General features: G+C 39.8%; 1 protein-coding gene across 1 annotated transcript in view; it reads left to right on the top strand.

Annotated features, from left to right (window-relative positions):
* med13a (mediator complex subunit 13a) overlaps positions 1-23,175 on the top strand; it is a 70,757-nt gene that overhangs the window by 36,340 nt on the left and 11,242 nt on the right. The window contains exons 5-18 of the mRNA XM_073874289.1: positions 399-596; positions 915-1,109; positions 1,426-1,588; positions 1,780-1,893; positions 3,961-4,689; positions 8,994-9,215; positions 11,975-12,000; positions 12,157-12,278; positions 12,479-12,569; positions 12,983-13,194; positions 13,561-13,760; positions 21,086-21,984; positions 22,152-22,319; positions 22,669-22,892. Of these exons, the coding sequence (XP_073730390.1) occupies positions 399-596; positions 915-1,109; positions 1,426-1,588; positions 1,780-1,893; positions 3,961-4,689; positions 8,994-9,215; positions 11,975-12,000; positions 12,157-12,278; positions 12,479-12,569; positions 12,983-13,194; positions 13,561-13,760; positions 21,086-21,984; positions 22,152-22,319; positions 22,669-22,892 (3,563 nt within the window). The remainder of the gene's footprint in view (positions 1-398; positions 597-914; positions 1,110-1,425; positions 1,589-1,779; positions 1,894-3,960; positions 4,690-8,993; positions 9,216-11,974; positions 12,001-12,156; positions 12,279-12,478; positions 12,570-12,982; positions 13,195-13,560; positions 13,761-21,085; positions 21,985-22,151; positions 22,320-22,668; positions 22,893-23,175) is intronic.

Here is a 23,175-nt window from a genome sequence, read left to right as displayed (position 1 = left end):
GCTCCGGCTTTAACTTCTGTATATTCTGCAGTTTTGCAACAACGGACCGAATAGCTTTTCTCCTGTCTTTCTCCGCTGCCATTACTGAACTACAACTCAAACTGACGCACGACCTCAACGTCATCGTTCTTAACCACCCCCATCTGTACGCTGTTGAAGGAGAAAACGAAACTCTACACAGCAGTCCCAGATGTAGTACTGAAGCGAAATGAAAATTAAGCGAATGCACGTAGGAGGGCGGAGCAAGGCTAGCTAAAGCCAGAACTGGGCCTTGTTTTTTTAGTCTTAAGCCTTGTCTGTGAAAATGATGGGCCATCATGTCACTACTGTCTTATGCCTTGAATTTTGTATTTTATTTAAGGTGGGTCACTAAATCCCATCTTTTATTCTCTCTACAGTGATTCTGAGTCCATTCGGACTGAACGGGACATTGACCGGTCAGTCCTTCAAGCTGTCTGACCCACCGACGCAGAAACTTATTGAAGAATGGAACCAGTTCTATCCCATCAGCCCCACCTCCAAGGAGAGCACAGAGGACAAAATGGAGGACAACGACTGGGAGGACGATTCATTGGCAGCAGTGGAGGTGCTTGTTGGTGAGTTGAATGCTTTTACATAAAGATTTCTGTTCGGTTATACCTAGATTTCTGTTCAGTTATACCTAGTGTCTTAACATAAATCTTAGTTAAAGGTGTAATTAAGAATGGAAAAATACTTTACGTCCATGTCCACTTTAAAAAGCTTTATAGAGATGGAAAAAACATGCTATAGTTGATGCTGATGACATAAAAATCTTTTTTAAAAGCATTTTCATAAAAAAAAAGATTGACTGGTACTAGCACAGTTACCAATGTTTGGTTTTCAAAAATGTGCAGTAATGCGATGTTAATTGAATATGTGGTGGTTTCCATCAGGTGGCGTACGTATGGTGTATCCTGCATGCTTGGTGTTAGTCCCGCAGTCCGACATCCCTATGGTTACACCTGCGGGCTCCTCGCACTGCACAGCTGTCTATTCAAATGGCCATCAAATGCCTGCTTTAAACCGTGACCCTGCCATCTCCTCAGTGACCCTGACCCCTCCCACATCACCTGAAGAGGCCCAGACAGGTAAACACATCTTGACTTAACCCAATGCAAATGTGGACTGGTAGCATGGAAATCACACTGCATCGCTTTCTCTCTTTTTAACAATGAAGCAGTACGCAAAGAAAAGCTATGCATTTTAGGGATTTTACAGAGAGGCTGTTTTCTTATTTTATGGAGGTGAATCCAAGTTTAAAAAAATAAAAATGGTAATTTCCAGACTTGGTGAAGTCAGCAACGAATAGCATTTTAAATTCAGTAGTTTTAATTGTCATGTTAATTTTTTTATACATTTTGTCGTGTCTCACTTTACCATTTAATCCCTTTTCTCTGTCTCCAGTTCACTCTCATTCTGCTCAGAAGTGGATGCGGTTGCCAGTGGCGATGGATGGATTCAGCGTTGACAGCACCAGTCACCACGGAGGCAAAATTCCACGCAGGATGGCCAATCAGGTGGTCGAGACCGTCTGGCAAGAGTGCAACATCAATCGAGCTCAGAACAAGTAAGTGTGTTCAGACATCCTTAGACAAGCTCTTAGATCTGATCATTTCATTTCACAGTCAAGCTAAATTAAACAGAGATGTTTGCCTGATTGTGCATTGTTGCTCTGTTACTGTTTATTGAAAACAAAAAGCTAATCTTTATAGTGATAAAACGAGATTGATTCAGATATTGTTTGTTTTTTTCGCGCAGACGGAAATTCTCCGCCACGGCCCCCAACGGGACCAGCGACGAGGAGACGCAGATGAAAGTGGGTGCCTGGGACTTTGTCGAATCCACGCAGAGATTAAGCTGCAACTGTTCCAGGTAAAAATGCTCCCATATTCTCATTGGCGGTCTTGAATTAGCCACCAGATGCTACTGCTAATTGCTTTTCAGCTCTTACAGTATCATTTGTCACTCTCGGAAATGACAGGCATTACGTTTACCATGGAGAAATAAACAAGCTCTTAGTGAAGACTGGAGAAACTTGTTTTTGAGTATTTTGTTGTCAAGTGACTTCATACGTATCACTCGGATTCTCGGATTAGCTTTCCTTTGATGATGCGAATGAAATCACTGAAAGGTGATTGTAGCTCTAGGCAGTTTTGGGATTTGAGATCTACCTATATACCTCAGATGTGAGTCTGTTTAGTGTATCAGACTATACAGAATTACTGTCCGCATTCAGTCTTTGGAAAGCCAAGTGTAGGCACATACACGTGTTTGCTTGTGGATAAATGAGCTAAAAATAGCTTGTTGACATCTTGCTCTGTTTTTTTGTGCTGAGTTTCTGTTTACACCTCTTGCTTGCAGATCTGAATTTAGTCGCAGGGATTTGTTAATGAAATGTTAAATAAAACGACTTAAATCATTTCATCACAACCAGAAAATAAAGCAAACATTTACATAAGGCTATCATAACGTCACCATTAGTTTACAGTTATGGCTATTGGAAAGCAAAAAGAGTTTTGAGGGCTTACGGTATATGTTACTAAGTCTGTATTTTCTCTGTTTTCGCTGTATTGAGTAGCTGTTCAGTTCGGGTCAAGAGCAGGTAAAGCCCACTGGGACTGCTGTCATCTGCCAAATTTGTTTTTGGAAGAGTCCCAGCATGAGAGGTGTGATGAAACTCGGAGTCTCCTGTGAAGTGAAAATGACCGGCGTTGACCCAACATCCATTCTGCTTGCTTGGCGTTCTTCGTGTGTGCTTGTTTGTGAGAGCACTTGTGCTTTGTTGTGTGTGTAACATACGCGTAGTAAAATTGATTCAAGTGTGTGAACAAGGGAGGGTATAATTTTACCCTTGACTGCCTTGTGTTCTGGTTGTCTTGTGTCTAAGTGGGGTTTTTATTCGCTATGTTTGCGCAGGCAGGTATATATGTGTTAATGCTTCTCTGAGGTGTTCGTAATCTTCTTGTGGTCCGTGGTGTACAGCAATCATGCACTCATTTAGGTATCTACACTCATACACAAACGCACTCGTATACGCGGGTCAGCCCCGACCGCAAAGTATCCTGTGGTTACTTTGTTTACATATGTGGGCTAAATTAAGTTCATCTCTCAAACTACACATAACCAGGGGTTTTTATGCTATGAGTTGGAACCCACTTATGGGTCGCACAGTCGGATAAGGAGGGTCGCTTTGCTGATCTAGTGTAGTCCAATTAATGTAAACTTACATTTCATTTATAATATGAGAAGGAAAAGAAAAAAATACTAGGGGTCAAATGTATATGTTTCTCTCTTTTTTTTATATGTTGGTGGCTCCCGGGACACCTCACAACATTTAATATCTGAACCAAACAGTTTTTTTTCTGGCTGTGTAATATTGTTGTAGTTTAAGGCTCTCACAGGGCATTTGTAAGAAGAGATGACAGCTGTGTATTAAAGGTATTCAGTTCTGACTGTAGGCTTGTGTGCTGCTGTGAAGGTTGAAATGGTTACTGATTCTCAAGTGCACCTTTATAAATAAAAGACTTTGAAAGGGAACCCACGGGGAAGCTTCAGAGCTTTACATATTTCTGAGAAAGTGTGGACACACGTTATCAGGTCAGACAGGCTCTGATAGTAGTCGAGCACTTGTTGTTAATAGCGCTATGTGGCGGTTTCTTAAACCTGTCCTTGGACTTGACATGCAGAGAATTTGTATTCAGATGGTGCTTTTTTCAGTAATAATTTAAAATATAAAATAATGAGCTAATTAGGAAACTTTGATTTGTCTACTTGGAGTCTCGAAGGGCTATTAAACCTGAAAAGAAATGTTAGAAACCCTTGTAGTGAATAAAAAATTATGATTCCTGTTAATAAGCTTAATGTCAGCTATTCATAACCCACACCTCATCATGTTTCTATATATAAGATTGTTATATTAAATGTTTTTTTTCTTATCAGGCACAAAACACTGAAGCAGAGAGCAGGCAGTACACCCGGCCAGCCGCCCAGCGCCGGTCAGACGCAGCAGCCGCCCATCAAGCACAAGGCCGGGGAGAAACCAGAAAAGGGTGACAAGCAACAAAAACGCCCTCAAACGCCTTTCCACCACCGTAACTCGGTCTGCGAAGATGTTTCTATGGAAACCGATGCCTCGGCAGGCCAGCGCTTGGTCCTTAGAGGTCAGGAGGGTGGGAGATTTTCTGGGCTCCGCCCATCTGATGTAAACACAAGCTCTAAACCGCCACAGCTACACAGTGGGGGCGGAGCTAGCGTGGGCAACACTGGCCCAACAGACATGGCCGGTTCCCCTCAGCCGCCGCCTCTGAGCCCACATCCATGCGAACGTGGCGACGAAAATTCAGATGCAATTAAGAATCCCTCCACCCCCCACAGCCAACATTTTTACCCTCCTTCTGCAGAACCGTGCCTCCTACCCCAAAAAGGCCCGGATGACAACCGATTGGAAGCCCACACTCAACCTTTTCCCCCTGCGTACCACGAGCCCTTGGAGCCAACCCCGTACATCAGCGCGTCAGTGAACCTGGAAGATGATGGAAATCACGCACCATGGAGGTTTTTTAACCTGCCACGTAGGAAAGAAGCAGACTTTCCTACGCCGTCGCTACCGGGGGATAAGCTCAGAGAAGAGGCGTCACTTGGAGCTGAAGGAATTATATCAGTTACAGAGTGAGTATCAGATTTTATATTTAAAAATTTCGGAGTAAATTGCTTTTTAGCCGATTTCCTGAATTCTCGTACTTTTGATTTTGCTACTGTACTGGATGTAAATGACCTCTGTTATTATTGGTTAACCTCAGTGTTGTTGCTTAGTTCAGGGGTTTTCAAACTGGGGTCTCGGTTTTCCCAGAAAATTGTTAAATATAATAAACAAAAACAATATAAATAGGTGATTCTCACGAAATACATACTTAAAAGGTGTCAAGCATCAGATTTTTTTAAAAAGCCATTGAAGCCAAATTTTCTTTGAACATATAGGATTAAGGTCTGAACTTATTATAACCATTATTTTTAGAGGATTTAAAATATTTCCTATAGAATTATTTAATTTTTTTTAGATTATCATTATAAAAAATTCTCATTACCACAACATATTACATTAAATGTATGCATTTACAAACTCATGTTTCGGTAATGAGAACTAAAAAGTTGACAACAAAATGTCAACTTTTATCTGGAGTGAAAATTAAGAACTGCTTACCTGGTAGCCATCTTGAGTGTCACAGTGAATTATGTCCCTTACAACATTTTTTTTTTTTAATGTTAGTTCCTTGAGGGCTTAAACAATGATTGAAAATTGTTGCGGAGGATGAGAAAATTGGTCTTTGACATATTTATATTCCTTATTATTGTCTCTACATTTACCAATGATCACCAAATACCACATGTTTCTTTACTGTAAATGTTTATAGTATAACATGCCCTGAAGCTTTTTATTTTTTATTTATAAATATTTCCATGTCAAAGAACCCAAATCCAGTCATGGACACGTTGCGGTGATGAAAAATTCCCCTTAAATGTGGAAAAACAACAAAATTGGTTTGTGTGATGTCATTTTAAAATCATGTGCAAAATAGTTCATGAAGAGATGTTTGTAACTGTATGCGTCTTATTTTGATACTCTTACTTTGCATTTACTTTTTGTTATCAAAATGTTTCATGACACCTCATAAGTCTAATTTCGTGAGAATCACCCAAATGTATACATTTAGGCTGGAGGTTCCTTGCATAAGGTTCATCATATTTGGGGGTCCTTGCCATGAGAAAGTTTGAAACCTCCTGGCTTAGTTCACTGTGCAGTTTACTAGGTCAGTGTAGGTTGTTGAATACTGAGTAGGCATTGATTTGTAAACTTGGGTGGTCACATTAATGTACTCATGTCATTAACGTGACAATTTCACAGTTACTTATTTTTTGATCGTAGTTTAGATAGTTGCATTAAGGCTCTTTATGTTGTGACTTGCAAAGTACATCAACCTTTTATCAGAAGATCAAGAAAACTCCTGTCTCCTTTAAGACATTGTGTTCACAATCGCTCTTAAAACCACCCGCCAGACTAAGACATTGTGTTCACGATCGCTCTTAAAACCACCCGCCAGACTCAAACAAATTTAGTAAACTGAAAATACACATCTTCAGGATTTAAAGCTTGCCATAAACAGGAAATAAATCTGTTGGATTGCGCTGTGTTTGTGTTTGCATAGTCTCACACTGGCTCTGTTAACTGCACTGTGCATTTGTGTTGTAATGATGGCTTAAGTAGCTGTGTTTTCTGAAGTAACCGCAGAACCTCCTTACGGACCCTTTCTCCGCCAACAGTACCCCATAATCCCTCTGCTCGCAGCCTTTATTTCCCAAATCCAGAGTTGTTAGCAAAGGCCCCCGATAACGAACCCCAAACGTCCTTTTCTGTTTGTGATGTGTTTTGAAATAGTTGTAATGTAGCTCGACTGCACGTACTCGCACACTGTTTTCGTATGCAGAATGTTCTTTCTCTGAGTGCACAAGCAATGTTAATCTCTTGCTATGTGCCCTTTTGACTTCATGCTTCAATAGTGTGCAGACCTAACAGTGTTGTGAACGAGGAGGATTATTATCTCTCACGTGCACACATGCACTCAGGTGTTTGGGTGGGAATTTGGAAATGTTGCACATTTATCCACGTTTATCGTGTGAAACTGATGTACACAAAAAGGAAAAGACAGAAATACAAAGGTGGGGATAAACAAATGTGATTGAGAAATCAGAGCAATATGCAAGATAGCAAAACATGGTTCTTAGGGGTTCTTAGCCAGAATAATGTGGATCAAAGTTTATGCTTGTATTCAAAGTCTGGTTACATATCGGGATAGACTTTCACAACCTTGTAAAATCAAATAGCTGTGGAGTTAATGTTTATATAAATTGTTAAAGTAGGTATTAATAAGCAACAGGTGGAATGGGATGCACTTGTTCGGCCCGTGCTAAGCCCTTTCACCCTTACACGCACTCGCTTGTGGTCAACACTATTTATTAGTACTGTGACTGTCATTTGACACTGGTGCAATTTCTGTTTGATGACATTATAAAAAAGCAGGTGATAGACAGATAAACAAATAAGACGAATTAGCTCTCATCTGCTAACTCAAGAAACATAAATCAATTTTACTTTGTTTGTGTGGGTCATTGTCTGTGAAATCCAGTCTAAAGTCTCATAAGCTAATTAATTTGAATCATTGATTTCACATTGATCTCAATCTTTGACATGGCTTTACTCAGTCAGTATTAAAGATACCAAGATTATATTTTCTTGACTTAATGACAAAAATGTACTATTTATTGTAATATGCAGTACTGGAATATGCATTACATTCCTATTTGGTGATTCCTATTACCAAAATGCGTGTTTGTCATTTTTAATGTTACTTGTATTGCAAAAGTGAAAATATTTGCATTATTAATGGCCCGTAATGTCAGCCTGTTAATGTAAAATGATGTTTGTTGAATCTGTGGAAAAGAGCCCATTTGTTGGTCGTACTCAACGCAGACACGTTTAGCTTTTTTGCTGTATGTTTGGACACATGTGTATGAGTATTATTAATGTAGTATGATCTTACTCCGCAAACGTTGCGGGTGGAAAGCAGTGACTTTATGGCCCTTATAAATTCATGAAGCAGCACTGTTATGACAAAATAAGTGTATACATCACTTGGCTAAGTTGATGTCTTCCTGAAAGAATGCTTGTTGATAGTATTAAGTAAAAAAATACATCCCACTATAGAAAAGCACACAAATGGCTGGGCAGAAGTGTTATTTTAGTGTGGCTAACTGTTGCATAACTGATGGTACACAATGCTTTTGCTTGGAGGTACACAAGACACCATTTAGACCTAAGTGGTTGATTTAAAGGTAGTTTGTTTCTGTTTTGTACCCGAGTCTTCCACACTGAGATTTTCTTGGAATTGGTCATAAACAGAAAGTGAAACTGTCCTGTATTTTGGATTGTGTCCTTTGTTGGCCACAGAGAAATTATATATGCAGTGCAATCCCAGAATGCATTTGGCTTTTCCCTGCGATCTCTTGGTCCTCATGATGGGTTTAATCTCTGGCCAGTGATGTTATGCAATCCCCCACATGTGGTGGGTCTGACTATGAGAGTGCACAGTGGCTGGTAAATATCATTTTACCTGCATAGAGGGATTTTACATAACCCACATCTAAAGAACTCACACACATACAGACAGTCTGCGGTTGAATAAAACAAACTTTTTTTAACAGTTTGAATTAGGGATGCATAACGATTAATTGCGATTAATCTATAGACGGTTTCAGCAGTAACAACATAAACAAGCGGCTGTCGTGGTCCGCACGTAACTTCCGGTAAACTCTGCTTAGAATAAATAACAACAAAGCTCTTTAAACTTAGTTTATTTATATAACAAGCAAAAAACAACACATAGATTACCTAGGAAACCAAAACATTTTTTTTTTTTTTTTTTGACGAGGCATTTGTTCAAGAGATCAGTTTAGCAACTAGTCAGACCATTAAAAAAAATGAAACCGGAAGTAAAGTTCAGATCCAGACGTGTATCGCGTTAGCGCACGTGCATTCGATGAAACCGTCTATAGCAGAATAAAAGTTTTTATTTACGTCATATATGTGTGCGAACTGTGTATAATAATATGCGCACACATACATATTTAATTTTAAGAAATATATTTATATAAAGTATTTATATATAATCTAAATTACAATATAAACAAATGTATTTACACATGTAAACATTTCTTAAATACATGCATGTGTTTGCATTTATCTATAAAGTTATTATACACAGTTCACACACACATATAATGTAAACAAAAACTTTTATTCTTTTAACTTATATGTTAGGTTGTTGGTATGACGCATTTCCGAGTTTAAGATGTTGTTATGTAGTTTTAATCCACATTTATTACCTTTGTTATTTCTGATAACCTCTTTTTTTGTATAGGTTAATGGCTGCCTCCAAAAGACCCCTCAAGGTCTCAGATGAGCGTGTCCAGACGTACCTGCAGCGACAGAACCAGCACCTAGTTGCAGCCATCACAGACGGCGACCACGAGCCCGAGGTCGACCCCTACGCCTTTGTCGATGGGGATGTTAAGTTCACCTTCTCAGATAAGAAAGACAAAGCTGGTGGCGATAGAGAACCGGGAAAGAAACACAAGGGAGATATGCTTCCTGGTAAAATTAGCTAGAGGTTTTCCACATAATGCACTAGTCTTTTTTTGTTTAAAAGTGAGAGTTTGAGAGAAAATCAAACGTTTGGTGAGTGCTTTTTTGATTAGTGGAAAGGCATTTACCTGTGTGTGAAGTGGACTATTCATTGACTTTTCATAATGCTTTAATTTTGATCACAGTTGACTTTATTTGCTTACCAGTATATTAATATAAAGTCTTTCATGAGTGCATGTTATTAAAGAAGTAATTTTAACAAAGCAGTATGTTCTCAGATGGATCCTGTTGACTTTAATAGATGATATACAGAAGTATCTATGTGAAAGTATCTTTAGTATCTTTTATACCACCTCGTGGGAGATTCCCGTCTGTGATCTTGAATGAAACACCCTAAAAGTAGATGATAGAGAGAGTTTGAATAGGAAAAGGGAGGGAGATCTCTCCTAATTCTGTTGACACACATCTCTTACACCTTTTTCATTATTTCACTGGCAGCTGCAGTGGCTGGATAAAAAAATATTTTTGCACCAATTTCCTTCAGTCTCGCAAAACTGAGCAATTCTGTACCTAATACATTTGTCTTGCCTCTTTCAGCCCCCAGGTCACTGAAAAAAATGTTTGTTAGGTCGGGCCGTATGGTACCCTCTATAAAGCATGTGCATTTGTGTTGGGCATAGCGGATGGATGGCGTTCATTTGTTATAAAATACACAGTGTATGTGGAAAATTGCTTTCTTAACTCCTGTACTCCACCCCAGGGTTTTGCTATCGATTACAGGGTGGACTGATTTGCATGTACAGGCGTTTTATTAGGGTGTTGGTCATTAGGATGTGAAGCGTGTGTACGGAGGAACAGATTACACTCTTTATGCAGAGAGACTGCCTGCAGCGTAATGAAATTATGCATGGCGTAATGAATCTCCGCATGGCGTGCGGTTTGCATCGCAATGTCGGCTCTGGGATGTAAAGGTTGCGTGGGGGGCAGGTTAAGGGTCTGGGGTGGGTTTCTGAGGCGTCGGGGGAAACTGCATTCTGCAGTGCCATTAGGCAGTGCTGTTATCTTATATTACAGCATTGTTTATTGCACACTGTGTGGAAGATGTAATTTGGTGGCGGTCTCTTGTCTCTCTTTTAGTTTTCAATTTGTCTTTTTCCTTTTCTCCTTTTGCTGTCACACACTTTGTTTAGTTGGCTACATCTGGGTGATTGTAAACATATGAATGTGAACCAACACATTCTTGGCTGTTTTCATATTGTGTGTTTTGGACAGGATAACTTGTGCTGGATCCGTTTATCAGTGTTTGCAAAATACTTAGATATTTAGGAGACTATGTTTTGGTTTTTGGTGAAAAATGTTTCAGATTTCAAGAAGCTGTACTGTGTTCTATTTGCAAAATATGTTTACCATAATAAATAGTCGTCATAGATTTTGTATATAAACTTAGGGGATTAGTCAATTTTCTTAAAAAAAAAAAAAAAAAATCCAGACAATTTACTCACCACCATGTCATGCAAAATGTTGATGTCTTTCTTTGTTCATTCGAGATGAAATTGTTTTTTTGGGAAAACATTCCTGGATTTTTCTCATTTTAATGGACTTTAATGGACCCCAATACTTAACAGTTTTAATGCAGTTTAAAATTGCAGTTTCAAAGGACTCTAGACGATCCCAAAGAGGCATAAGGGTCTTATCTAGCAAAACGATTGTCTTTTTTATCAAGAAAAATAAAATTTGCACTTTTAACCACAACTTCTCGTCTATCTTCGGTTCTGTGACGCGCCAGCGCGACCTCACGTAATTGCGTAATGCTGTGGAAAGGTCACGTGTTACATATATATGAAACGCACATTTTGGGACCATTTTAAACAATAAACTGACACAACGACATTAATTAGTATCATTCGACATACAACAATGTTGGAACGGTCCTCTTTCTCCACACTTGTAAACACTGAGGCGTAGTTTTGATACGTCATCCGTGACCTCTTGACATGATGGCGTATTGCGTGAGGTCACGCTGGTGCGTTACACGACCTGAGAAAGACTAGAAGTTGTGGTTTAAAAGTGCATATTTTTTATTTTTCTTAAATCGTTTTGCTAGATAAGACCCTTATGCCTCGTTTGGGACGTTTAGAGTTCGTTGAAACTGCAATTTTAAACTGCATTAAAACTGTTACGTGTTGGGGTCCATTAAAGTCCATTAAAATGAGAAAAATCCTGTAATGTTTTCCTGAAAAAAACATAATTTTTTCTCGACTGAACAAAGAAAGACATCAACATTTTGGATGACATGGTGGTGAGTAAATTATCTGGGCTAATCCTTTAAGTCTCATTTAGATGGTATGCAGTGATGCATAGCATAGCTGGGTAAATATTGGCATTTGTGTTAAAGGTGGGGTGCATGATCTCTGAAAGCCAATGTTGATATTTAAAATCACCTAAACAACACGCCCCTATCCCAATAGAATCTGGACTTTCTTTTGATAAACCCGCTCACACATACGCAACCCAGGCAAAGATGTTGACACGCACCTTACTGATGATTGGCTGCAAGTGTGTTTTGGTACTAGGCCCGACTCCCCTTTCCAAAGTGTTTTTCAAAAATCATGCACCCCGCCTTTAATAGCAAAGCAGTTAAATTCACCCACAATTGACACTTGTTGTATGAAATACAGGTAGGACTATGCACATGTATGGTATGACCTGTGTGTATCTGAAAATTATATATAATAATTGTTTTATGTTACAGGGAGAAGATGGCAGTGCTGCTTTGTCAGATGGTGAGGATTTTCATGTTTTCTCTGTTCGATCACAATGTCAGCGAGTCCACAATCAAAACCCTTCATTTTTTTATTTACTCTGAAGTGGTCTCAGGTCAAGGCTATGGTTAACACACAGACCTGTAATCTAGATTGTTATATATCTTTTTCTTTTAGAAGCCCAGCGGGCTGCAGCTCATAACCGGGCTGCTACCACTAGTCTCATACATGATTCAGACCTGGCGGTCTCCATCAAAGACCTAGACAACCTATTCAACTCGGACGAAGATGAGCAAACGGTCAGTATCAAGCATCAGTCATTTTCTGTTTTTGTCCACATTTACATTTCATTTGTATCATACATTTAAATGTGAGGATCCCTATGCACGATAATATAGCGTTAGTCATATTTTCTAATAATGTTATAATTGAAAGAATATATAATTTTTATGAATTCATTCAGGCCTGGATTCAATGCTGACTTATGTTTTTTCCATAGCCTGGGGCACGAAGAGCTTTGAATGGAGCAGACGAGAAATTTGGCAGTAAAGAGCCTAAGCCAGCCACACTGGATCCTGTCTCCTGTATAAGTGAGTCCAGTCTCCATCCCTATAAATATATATGTACTTCTTTCAGACCCTGCATACCGCCCCCTGCTGGTCACTTTGATAACCTGAACAGTGAACACAGAAAGGCTCAGTTCAATTTACTGTACGAGTAGACGTCTAGACGCCATGAAGTAATTTGTGGAGGTTGAAATACTCCCTCAGTACTCACAGGGCGACAAGCTATACTCCATCTAATATATATATATATATATTTTTTTTTTTTCTAAATACGTTTGCTAATTATTTTATAATTACTATTCGTGTAGCTTAAATGACCTCATTTGTAAAATGATCCTTCATTATGAGACCATGCTTTTCGGCTGTGGTTTTAAACACACCAACATGTCCATCATTTTGTATCCTTCATCTTTCGATGTCATTTTGCCCTCCCTCAGGCACGGCCGATCTGCACCAGATGTTCCCTACACCTCCCTCTCTGGAGCAGCACATCATGGGTTATTCCCCTATGAACATGGGCAGTAAAGAGTACGGCTGCATGGAACCAGGCTCGGGCCTCAACACGCTGGACGGCCCCTCTGCTCTCAGCGGACAGTTTAAGATCGAGGTGGAGGAGAGTTTTTGCAGCCCCAAACCTTCTGAGATCAAGGTGAGATGAGGTGTTAAACTGCTATGTCACGACCTAACCTTGCACAGCAAGCTATCTTTCAAGTCTTCATTTAAAGACAAATACTGTTTATTTGGGGGCAGTTTCCCAGATAGGGTTTAGATTAATCCAGGACTAGTCCTTAGGACACTTAAGTGATTTTTCCAAACAAACCTTACAAAAAACAATACTGGTGTGTATCTTGAAACAAAACAATGTCTCTGATATACTTATGTTAGGATATGTCAGCCCATGATGTTTTGTGATCTACACTGTTAATTTACTGTATGCATATACTGTTTCCTCTTGTAAATGATCTCTGCTAGATTGTTGTAACCGGTGTCTAACTGTCAGTCTGTTTCTTTTCAGGACTTCTCATTTGTGTACAAACCGGACTTGTGTCAGCCGTTTGTGGGCTGTTCCATGTTTGCCCCTCTGAAGTCTTTGCCCAGTCAGTGCCTGCCCCCCATCAAACTGCCTGATGAATGTGTTTACAGGCCCAGCTGGACGGTGGGTAAACTGGAGCTACTTAACAGCGTACCGGCTATGACCATCTTTAGCAAGGACGGGTGAGTTGCAAACATTTCTGGGTTGAATCAAATATTTTTTCTTTATCCACTGAATGAACAACACACCAATTGATCAATCAATATTTGAAGATACAAAGCTGTAATTTGATTTGAGGATAATTTAAGAGATTATGTTTGCATTGTGACATTTTATCATGGTAATTAAACACCCCCAGCAATTTTTATTACATAATGCAGAAAAATCACACAAAACTAGCCAGTCAGAAGTAGAATGGTGGGAAAGTCTTTAAAATGTGTGGATGAGATCCAACTGCAGATGCCGAGCGGAGACGGCATTTAGCCAGTAAACTGATAATAATGACAAAAAAGTTTGTTTGAGTAATGTTTCTTTATATTGCCGTTTTCAAATAGCCCATCATAATCTATAGTTTGAGTCTGTCAGATGCTAATGGCAATGGCAGATACATTATATAGTTTCAACAATGTTTACAACAACGTGTTAACCCCCGCCCCCAGAAAATGTTCAGGCTTAGGATTTTTTTGCTATAACTCCTGCAATGAAAAAAATATCACCAGTTATTTATACATTATTGACATCAGAATACAATAGCTATGTTTATATGCAACCAAATAATCTGTTTGTGATCGTATTGATGGTAGGGTTGTGCCGATAGACGATATCATCGTCCATCGTGATGGTTGACTGACATCACGATGGAGAGACACCATCGTGATGCCACGCCCCCTCCCCACTCCGCTGCGAGTCGACATACACTTACTCTCTTCTATATAGACTATAGTTAACCTAATATCTTTGCGTGAATTGCTCTATAAATTAAATAGAAAATATAACTAATGCATATATGCTATTTTAAATACTGTAGTCTATGCCTGAGACGTGACATGTGTTAGTCTGTGAAAATATCCTGTCAGGCATTTGATCTTGACTAGGGATGGGCACGGATATTCGAATATTCGAATGGCAATAATTATTCAAATTTAAAAAATGCTATTCGAATGTTTGTTTGTTTTTAATGTGCCACCAAAGGGTAACAACTTATTTAATGCTTTTTTCACTTCATCTATACTGTCTTTTACAGACTTAAATGTAAAATATACATGAACATTAATTTGTATGTATTTCTGATTGTTTGGCAATGCAGATTGCAGACGAATTTACGTTTTTCCTTTTATCTCCGGGTTTGTCCGCGCCGCGCCGTATTTGGCCACTGGCTCAGTGAGGGCTCAAACGTGCTTCTCCGCCGCCCGAATCAACACATCATGAGAGATTTGTAAGCTTTCTGTTAAAGTCTACTTTATTTTGTTAATAAGGAGACCGACACGGAGAACGAAATGAAACGGAGAACATTTATTATATGCGGTGCTCTTTTGAAAATGAACCGGATAACTGCACATGGCAGTTTAAAGCAAAGCACCGTCTTTGTGAAATGTTGTTGAATTAAAGGGATACTTCACCGATTTAGCATTCAGCTTTGTATCTGTAGAAACCCGGCAGTATTACTGAATGACCATGTTTCCCTCCCTCATTTCCCCCTGAGAGGAGAGATATCTGCATTTTGGTTCTGCAAAAAAGTCCTCCGATGATGTAATATGACGATTTTTGCATCATCGGAGGACTTTTTTGCAGAACCAAAATGCAGATATCTCTCCTCTCAGGGGGAAATGATGGAGGGAAACATGGTCATTCAGTAATACTGCCGGGTTTCTACAGATACAAAGCTGAATGCTAAATCGGTGAAGTATCCCTTTAAGCTAACGTTAGTAACTTTGCACAGTCAACAATAAGGTATCGAGTCGCTTACGTTATTTGTAAAATAATGTTAAATACAGATATTCAATCTTGTTCAATCCGTCTGTTGTTTTTATCGGATAACCACCATCAGAAAGAGTTTTCTCCGCAGCACCGGCATTATTGTATCTAGTCAGAAGAACGGGCTTTCACCGAAGCAGGTAGGATAAATACGGTTTTCTTTATTCAAAAATACATGTTAAACTAAACTGAGAAGATATTTATATGGCGACTGAGCAGTCGGTTATGTAGATGTGTTTTTTCATTTGCTCCGGGCTCTTGGTGTTTTGAATCTGTTTAAATGATGATAGCCTACTTTGTCAAGTCCTCAAACTTTAAACTTCGCAAGTCCTCAAACTTCGCTTAGATTTGGGGTTAGTGTATAATATTTTGTATAATACAATGTATGTAAGATCAAACAGTAATGAATTAATACTAACGACCGACTTGAAACTAAGGATTTGACTAGACTTCGCTCCGCATTAAGTTTTAACGCATTTTTTTCTGTATATATATATATATATATATATATATATATATATATATATATATATTTACAATGTTTTCAACTTAAAAATACATACATTATATATATATATATATATATATATATATATACATACAGAATATAAGTTTAGCTTGTTGTGGATATTTCTTTTTCTAAATTATAAGCCTTCTGTGAAATTATGACAAAATGAAAAATACAAAACACCCATGTCTTAATTAACATAATTTAAATAAACGAATATTCCTTCTTTAAGAGCTTAAATATTCGAAAAATTAAATATTAAAAGTAATAGTAAATTACTGGTAATAGTAAGTTACTGGAAAATGCCCATCCCTAATCTTGACATTGCTAGAATCTTGTCTTTTTACATGTTGTACATTTATCTTAAAATAATTAATTTTGTACAAGAAAACAGCCCATATTAATCATTTATTAGTAGCCTATTGTAGTGTCTCGGGAGATCGTGCTCATTGTTACATTGAGGCTATACTGCACTGAAGCGGCAGATTAGGATATAAACCCAGAATTCAGCGAACGTCAAGAACAAGAAAACGGGAACAACACTCCGACCGAAACGCGGGATTTACATACACAAACCATGTTTAAATTTCGATGTGTCTGGCCCTGTTCACTTTGTCTAGTTTTAATAAGCTGCGGATTGAAGTGCTGGCTGCTTCCCGCGGTGCTGAAGACCCGCTCTCTGACGGAGTACTGGTGGCACATATGCACAGATATTTACGTGCAAAATTTGGAAAGCGCGGAGGAGTCGTTGGGTTAGTAAAATAACGAAATTATAGCTTTTAAATAGAAAAAAATATTTATGTAAAGAGATTAAAAAGTGCTTAAAAGTGCACAACTCTTCTTCAGTGGATTAAAGCTACTTTTTCCCCTTATGTGCAACCTATAGGAAAGAGACATTAGTTGGGATAGTAAATAACAAAATTATAGATTTTAAGTACAGAATAGTATTTATGTAAAATATATATTAAAATAAAAAGTGCACAACTCTTCTTAAGTGGAAGTAATAAAGTAAAATAACGAATAATAATTATATAATAACGAATAATAACGAAAAATTAAAATACCCCCCACCTAACGATATCATCGTCCATCGCGATGGTTTACGTAACCATCGTCAACTGCCAATTTATGGGGACATCGCCCAACCCTAATTGATGGCTCAATTGTATTAAAAATAGTCATAGACCGCCGGCCGATATATATCGGGCCGATATTTGCGAGTTTTATGTGTATCGGCCGATATGTGGCTGCCGTGTTCGACGATTTTTTTCCGGCATTATTTACAGACAGAGTTGCTGGAAGCCGCAAGCGATTGCAGGTCATGAGACTAAAAACAACCAACCTTTCCATGACAACATCAAAACATGGTTCCATAGCACCCTCACCTGTTTTTACTATTTGTTAAATATATGCTGTTTCTCAATATGCGTTCTTCAGTGAACTTGCGTTCTCGTGTCCTCGGTCTACGTCATCATTAACAGTCAAAGTTCATTCCAATTCTCAAGAACACAAGTACAGAGGACGCGTGAAAATACCCGGATGTGTTCTTGATATCGAAGATGCATCGAGTGCAGACTTGCGCACTGAAATCGCTTTACGCCCCAGAAGTCATTGCGGCAAAACAATGGCAGAGGTCAGTTGACCAACAGGAAGATCGCACACATCTCAATTCTCATAAGTGCGTTTTGTGTTCTCGCGACCTTCTGAGTTCGTTCTTCCGAGGTCGCCTGGCAAGTTCGATCTCCACGAGGACGCAAGTCCGTTCTTTGCGTTCTTGAAATTGAGAAACAGCTATAGTTTTTTTAAGTTCTATACATGTTACTTTTTTAAAAATTGAGACTTGTAACATTTGGCATAATCATTGTGTCATTATTATGATGTAAATTGAGTGAACAAATGCAGTATTGGCGCCAAATGTTGGCTCAAGAAAATCGGCAGCCTGTATCGGTCATCAGCTAAGGCTGATGAAACAAAAATCGGTATCGGCATCGGCACTGAAAAATCCATATCGGTCGATCCCTAATTGAAAAGCCTTCATGTAAACAACTTAATCAATACAATTGAGGACGGATACAAATTTCAGTCGTATTGAAAGAGGTGGTGTTGTCCGATTTTTGACCTGATCATCAGGAGAAAAGTATGCATGTAAACATGTGAATCGTAGTATTTTCTCAATCGGATGCAAAAATACACTGTGCACATGCGCAGAACAATTGTGCTTAAGTTCACGTTAGTGTTGGGCGATATGCCCTATTTTCAGATCGTCCTATCGTCAGCCTGTGAGATCGGCGATACACGATATTATCGGGGGGCGGGGCAGTAGTTTACTCATTTTTTTATTTGTTAATTTTTACTCATTATAACAAGTCACTTGATGTGTGGACAAAAAAAAAAAACAAGAGCAACACCGTCATGACCGCAACCTTCTTAAACCTGATGCCATTAATGCGAGCGCGTCATTAAAACCCTATCATGATTACTTAATAACTGTAAAAACATGCATCTGCGCACGCACACACACGTGCGCGCACATAAACAATTCAATGCATTGGTTTAGTGCTGTTGCAGAAGACTACACGTGTCAAGCAGTGGTGCTCTCATGAGGTGCCTTTTTAAACGCATCAGTCCAGCGGAACGCGATCATATTTTAAACACAATTATATATTAAACACGAGGGACGTGTTTCTACAACTCATTGACATGCATATAATAAACAGGATTAACACCTAGTGATCTGACTTCGGACAGAGCGCAGCTTTCTGCACGTACGCGAGAGTGAGAGAGAGGCGCTAATATGCAGCGGGTCATATTTTAAACAAAAAGTAAAGTTTGCCTCAGCTCGCATGAAACGCCTTAAACTGAACAAATACATAAGGATTACTACTTTAGTTTATGTTTAGACTTCCGACAGACGCGAGAGCACGTGCACTTGAGACAGAGAGAAGCGCAGCTGCTCATGACGCGGCGCGCTGGATTTAGTGGTAGAAGGAGACCAAGACGCGCGCATTAATGCAGGTACGTGCAAGAAGGAATTCTCTCTTTACAAGCTCTCCACGTAAAGTGAAGCCAAACCCTCATGTGAGGAAAAGCATGTATTGTGGGTGTTAATATAAAACTATGATGATAATAATAACCATTCGCCAACTATCGTCGTGACTATCGCCATGAAAGCCTGCCATTGGCGATATGTCTGAAGATCGTCGATACACGATACTATCGTCTATCGGCACAACCCTAGTTCACGTGTTATATTTAAATCATATTTATGTATCACATGATTCTTGTCAAAGAAACGCGCGCACTGGGTGGCGTTGCCAAGTCCTCTGCTTTATTTCGAGTTTAGATTTGGGCTACGGTTTAACTGTTTTCACCAGTTGATGAAAGAATTTTGTTTATTAGTTATAGGTGTTTGGGGTGTGAATATTAATTGGGATGCTTTTGAGATAGTTTTGAATGTCCATTTAGCTGGTTTTGATATGTGAATCTGGCAACCCTGGCTGTGCGCTCACGCAGAAGTTCTGATTATATAGAATGTACATGTAAACAAACATTTTAATCAGATTGCAATGTTAAGGGTGCATGTAAACTGTATTGTCGTAACCTTCAATCATATTAAATTCAGTCGGATTGACAATTTTGTACATGTAAACATAGCCAATGAGTAAAGCAATAATGCTTATATGCTTTTTTTAACATTGTGCTACTGACAATTGGGAGAGAAATGCACTTCATTGATCATGCAAATGTCTTAATGGCCCTTTACATAAGCTTCAATGTATTTTTCTTTTGATTTTAATGATCCACAGACTTTCTCAATTTCATATGATTCGCCCAAGATCTCTAATATTTTATGCCGTTTGATTTTTATATTGCTTTCCAGTTCACATTTGTTTCATAGCAGCTTTGCAGAAAGTGAAGCTTTGAGTTAACAAGTATCCCTTGTGTGAACTCCAAATCACGTGTTGCTTCAGATATTTACACCCACACACCTCTTGTTCTTAATAATGGCAGATAAAGAATAAAACAGCAGGTGTTAACGCTCTGATAATTATACTGTCAAATCTATCTGCTACCCTTATCCTTCTGTTTTCTTACATTTAGTGCTACCTATCTCAGATCTTCATTACTGTCCAGATTAAACCTGCTTTCTCTCATCGACCAGTTTATTTGAATAGCTGGTGTTTGCTCAGACGGCCGCATCTGATTGTTATTCACACTTGGTTTTTTATCTTCTCGTTGACTGGATCGCTTTTTTCTTGTGATGTTATGAACCTGTGTCAGGGTAAACTTGACTTATGCGCTTTCATTTTGTTAGATTTGAGTCATGCTGTTTAAATTTATTTTTCTCTTTGCACTGCAGCAATATCAAAGCGGATAAAAAAAAGAATCAAATAAAAACCTATTTTTACAACCTATTCACGCATAATCTCAAAGAACAGCATATTCTTGGATGTCATATGTGACGGCGGGATTTCAGTGAAATGTGCGAAGTCGAGTGGGGGGGATTCGGAATGGTCGATGACAGGGTGATAAGTCTAGTTGTAAAGTCTACGTTTGTTAAAGTCAGTCCGAAAGCTCTTTTATGAGCTGGTCAGGCTTCTTTTATAACCCTCAGCAGCTGCGACGGAGGGCCATGTTATCAAACGGGGGACCTTCACACGCCCGCCTGTTTTTAAAGGCCACCGGGAGCCACACTTTGTGTTCTCACACACACATAAACACAGTCTATGTGGCACAAGCTGTGCTTTCATTTCTTGCACAGCTGCCTGTTGGATCGTCTGTCTAAAAATAGTTTTTTTCTCTCTCTCTCTCTCCCTCCCGAAGGTCTTTTTAGGATAGCAGTACAGTACAGCACCTCATGATAACGGTCTACCATAATTTGTTATATCAACTGCTAATATGTTTGTATAGTCGAAATTAACGAGAGACAACTCAAAGGTTTCTGATAGAATGCATGTACTGATGTTTAATAAAGCAAAACCGTGGCGGAAGAATTAACCATTTTTCAATCTTTTCTCACACTAGTGAAAACAGTACAATGGAACCAGAGTACATCCAGACCCACACGCCTTTTTTGTCCAACAGTGCCCCACCCAGCAACAGCGGGACGAATATCCTCCCGTCCCCTGCTACGCCACGTTTCTCAGCTCCCACTCCACGTACCCCACGGACGCCACGGACTCCAAGAGGCCCAGCTAGCGTCCAAGGCTCTCTCAAATACGAGAACTCAGACCTGTACTCGCCAGCCTCGACGCCCTCCACCTGCAGGCCGCTGAACTCCGTGGAGCCCGCGACCGTCCCATCAATCCCCGAAGCCCACAGCCTTTACGTCAACCTCATCCTTTCGGAATCCGTCATGAACCTTTTCAAAGACTGCAGCTTTGACAGCTGCTGCATCTGCGTCTGCAACATGAACATCAAAGGTGCCGACGTGGGCGTCTACATCAGCGACCCCAGCATGGAGGCCCAGTACCCCTGCACTTGCGGCTTCAGCGCTGTTGTCAACCGGCGCTACGGTAACGGCTCCGGCCTTTTCCTAGAAGATGAGCTGGATATCATCGGCCGAGGTTCGGTTGTCAGCCAGGAAGCAGAAAAACGCTTCGAGACGTTACGGAGCATGTCGTTGGAGAGGACTGGGGAAGGAACCAAGGATCGCGTCCCGGATGAGGTCATCTTGCTTCTGCAAGATCAGTGCACTAATCCATTTTCTCCTATCTTGGGATCCGACCCTGAGGAATTGTCTTCCCAAGGGCCAGGGGGCGTCATCGTACCACCGTGTGTGCGTGTAGAGGAGAGGGACTTTCACAACGACTGTTACCTGGCTCTAGAACACGGGAGGCAGTTCATGGACAACATGTCTGGTGGGAAAGTGGATGAGGCGCTGGTGAAGAGCACGTGTTTGCACCATTGGGCCAAACACAATGGTGAGAGATTAAAACATGTTTGTTTGCACGTCCATGTACAATATACATTAGGCTGGCATATTTCCCCCCATGAGTGTAAACAAAGACAGACATTTACATTATAGTAAGTGTTTACTTATGTTTATGTTTACTTATGTTAACGTCTCTCTCTCTTTCTCTCTCTACAGCAGTGGACGTAAGTGGTCTGTGCTCACAAGACGTGTTAAGGGTCCTCCTCTCTCTTCAGCCTGTTCTTCAGGATGCCATCCAGAAGAAGAGGACTGTCCGCTCCTGGGGCGTCCAGGGGCCTCTCACATGGCAGCAGTTTCACAAGATGGCTGGAAGAGGGTCTTACGGTAAGAACCAAGGGCCCTTGGTATTCTCTAAAGCCCCTGTATTTAGTTACACAATAGTTGTGTGTCTCTTAATTGCATAAGGTGCTGTTTTCTTTTATAGTGGCAAAATATCTAAAACTAACAAGCACACATTTCACACAGCATTTATTTAAATATTCCAGAAAATGTGCAATGTCCATTTACAAGGCTGACTCAAACTTCTGTTAGTCATGTAGACTAATGTCAAAATGGCCAAATGTTAGCTGAATCACCCGTCCATCATTATTGTTGTTGACTTATGCTTAGTGATGTATATCCTTCTGCACACCTTGTCATCACTCACTCACCTTCTCTCTTCTTTTCTCTCCAGGCACTGATGAGTCTCCAGAGCCTCTGCCCATTCCTACCTTCCTGGTTGGGTACGAGTTTGACTTTGTTGTGCTCTCTCCCTTCGGCCTGCCATACTGGGAAAAGCTTCTGCTGGATCCCTTCGGCTCTCCGAGAGACGTTGGATATCTGGTCCTTTGCCCGGACAGCGATGCTCTCCTCGGTGGAGCCAAGACCTTCTTTAGAGAGTTGACGGCGGTCTATGAGGTAAGAGGTCATCATGTGTGCCAAGCTTTACTTGAGGTTTCACAGAGAAATTCCTGTCTTTCCATGAGTAACAATGTAAACCACACAGTGATCAGATAACAGTCATTTTAAAGAGGACAGACATATCATGAAAATCTGTTTTCATGTTTAGTGCTATAATTTGGTCCCCAGTGCTTCTATCAACCCAGAAAATGTGAAAAATCAACCCAGTAACTTTGTTTTGTTCAACTGTTTTCTGCAAGCATGTAAAAAAACTGTTCACTGAAATTTTGCTCCCCTTGTG

The sequence above is a fragment of the Misgurnus anguillicaudatus genome, chromosome 12 (assembly GCF_027580225.2).
Source record: "Misgurnus anguillicaudatus chromosome 12, ASM2758022v2, whole genome shotgun sequence".
Taxonomy (NCBI): Eukaryota; Metazoa; Chordata; class Actinopteri; order Cypriniformes; family Cobitidae; genus Misgurnus; species Misgurnus anguillicaudatus.
Note: the sequence above shows the minus strand (reverse complement) of the source record. Positions and strands in the feature narration are given on the sequence as shown.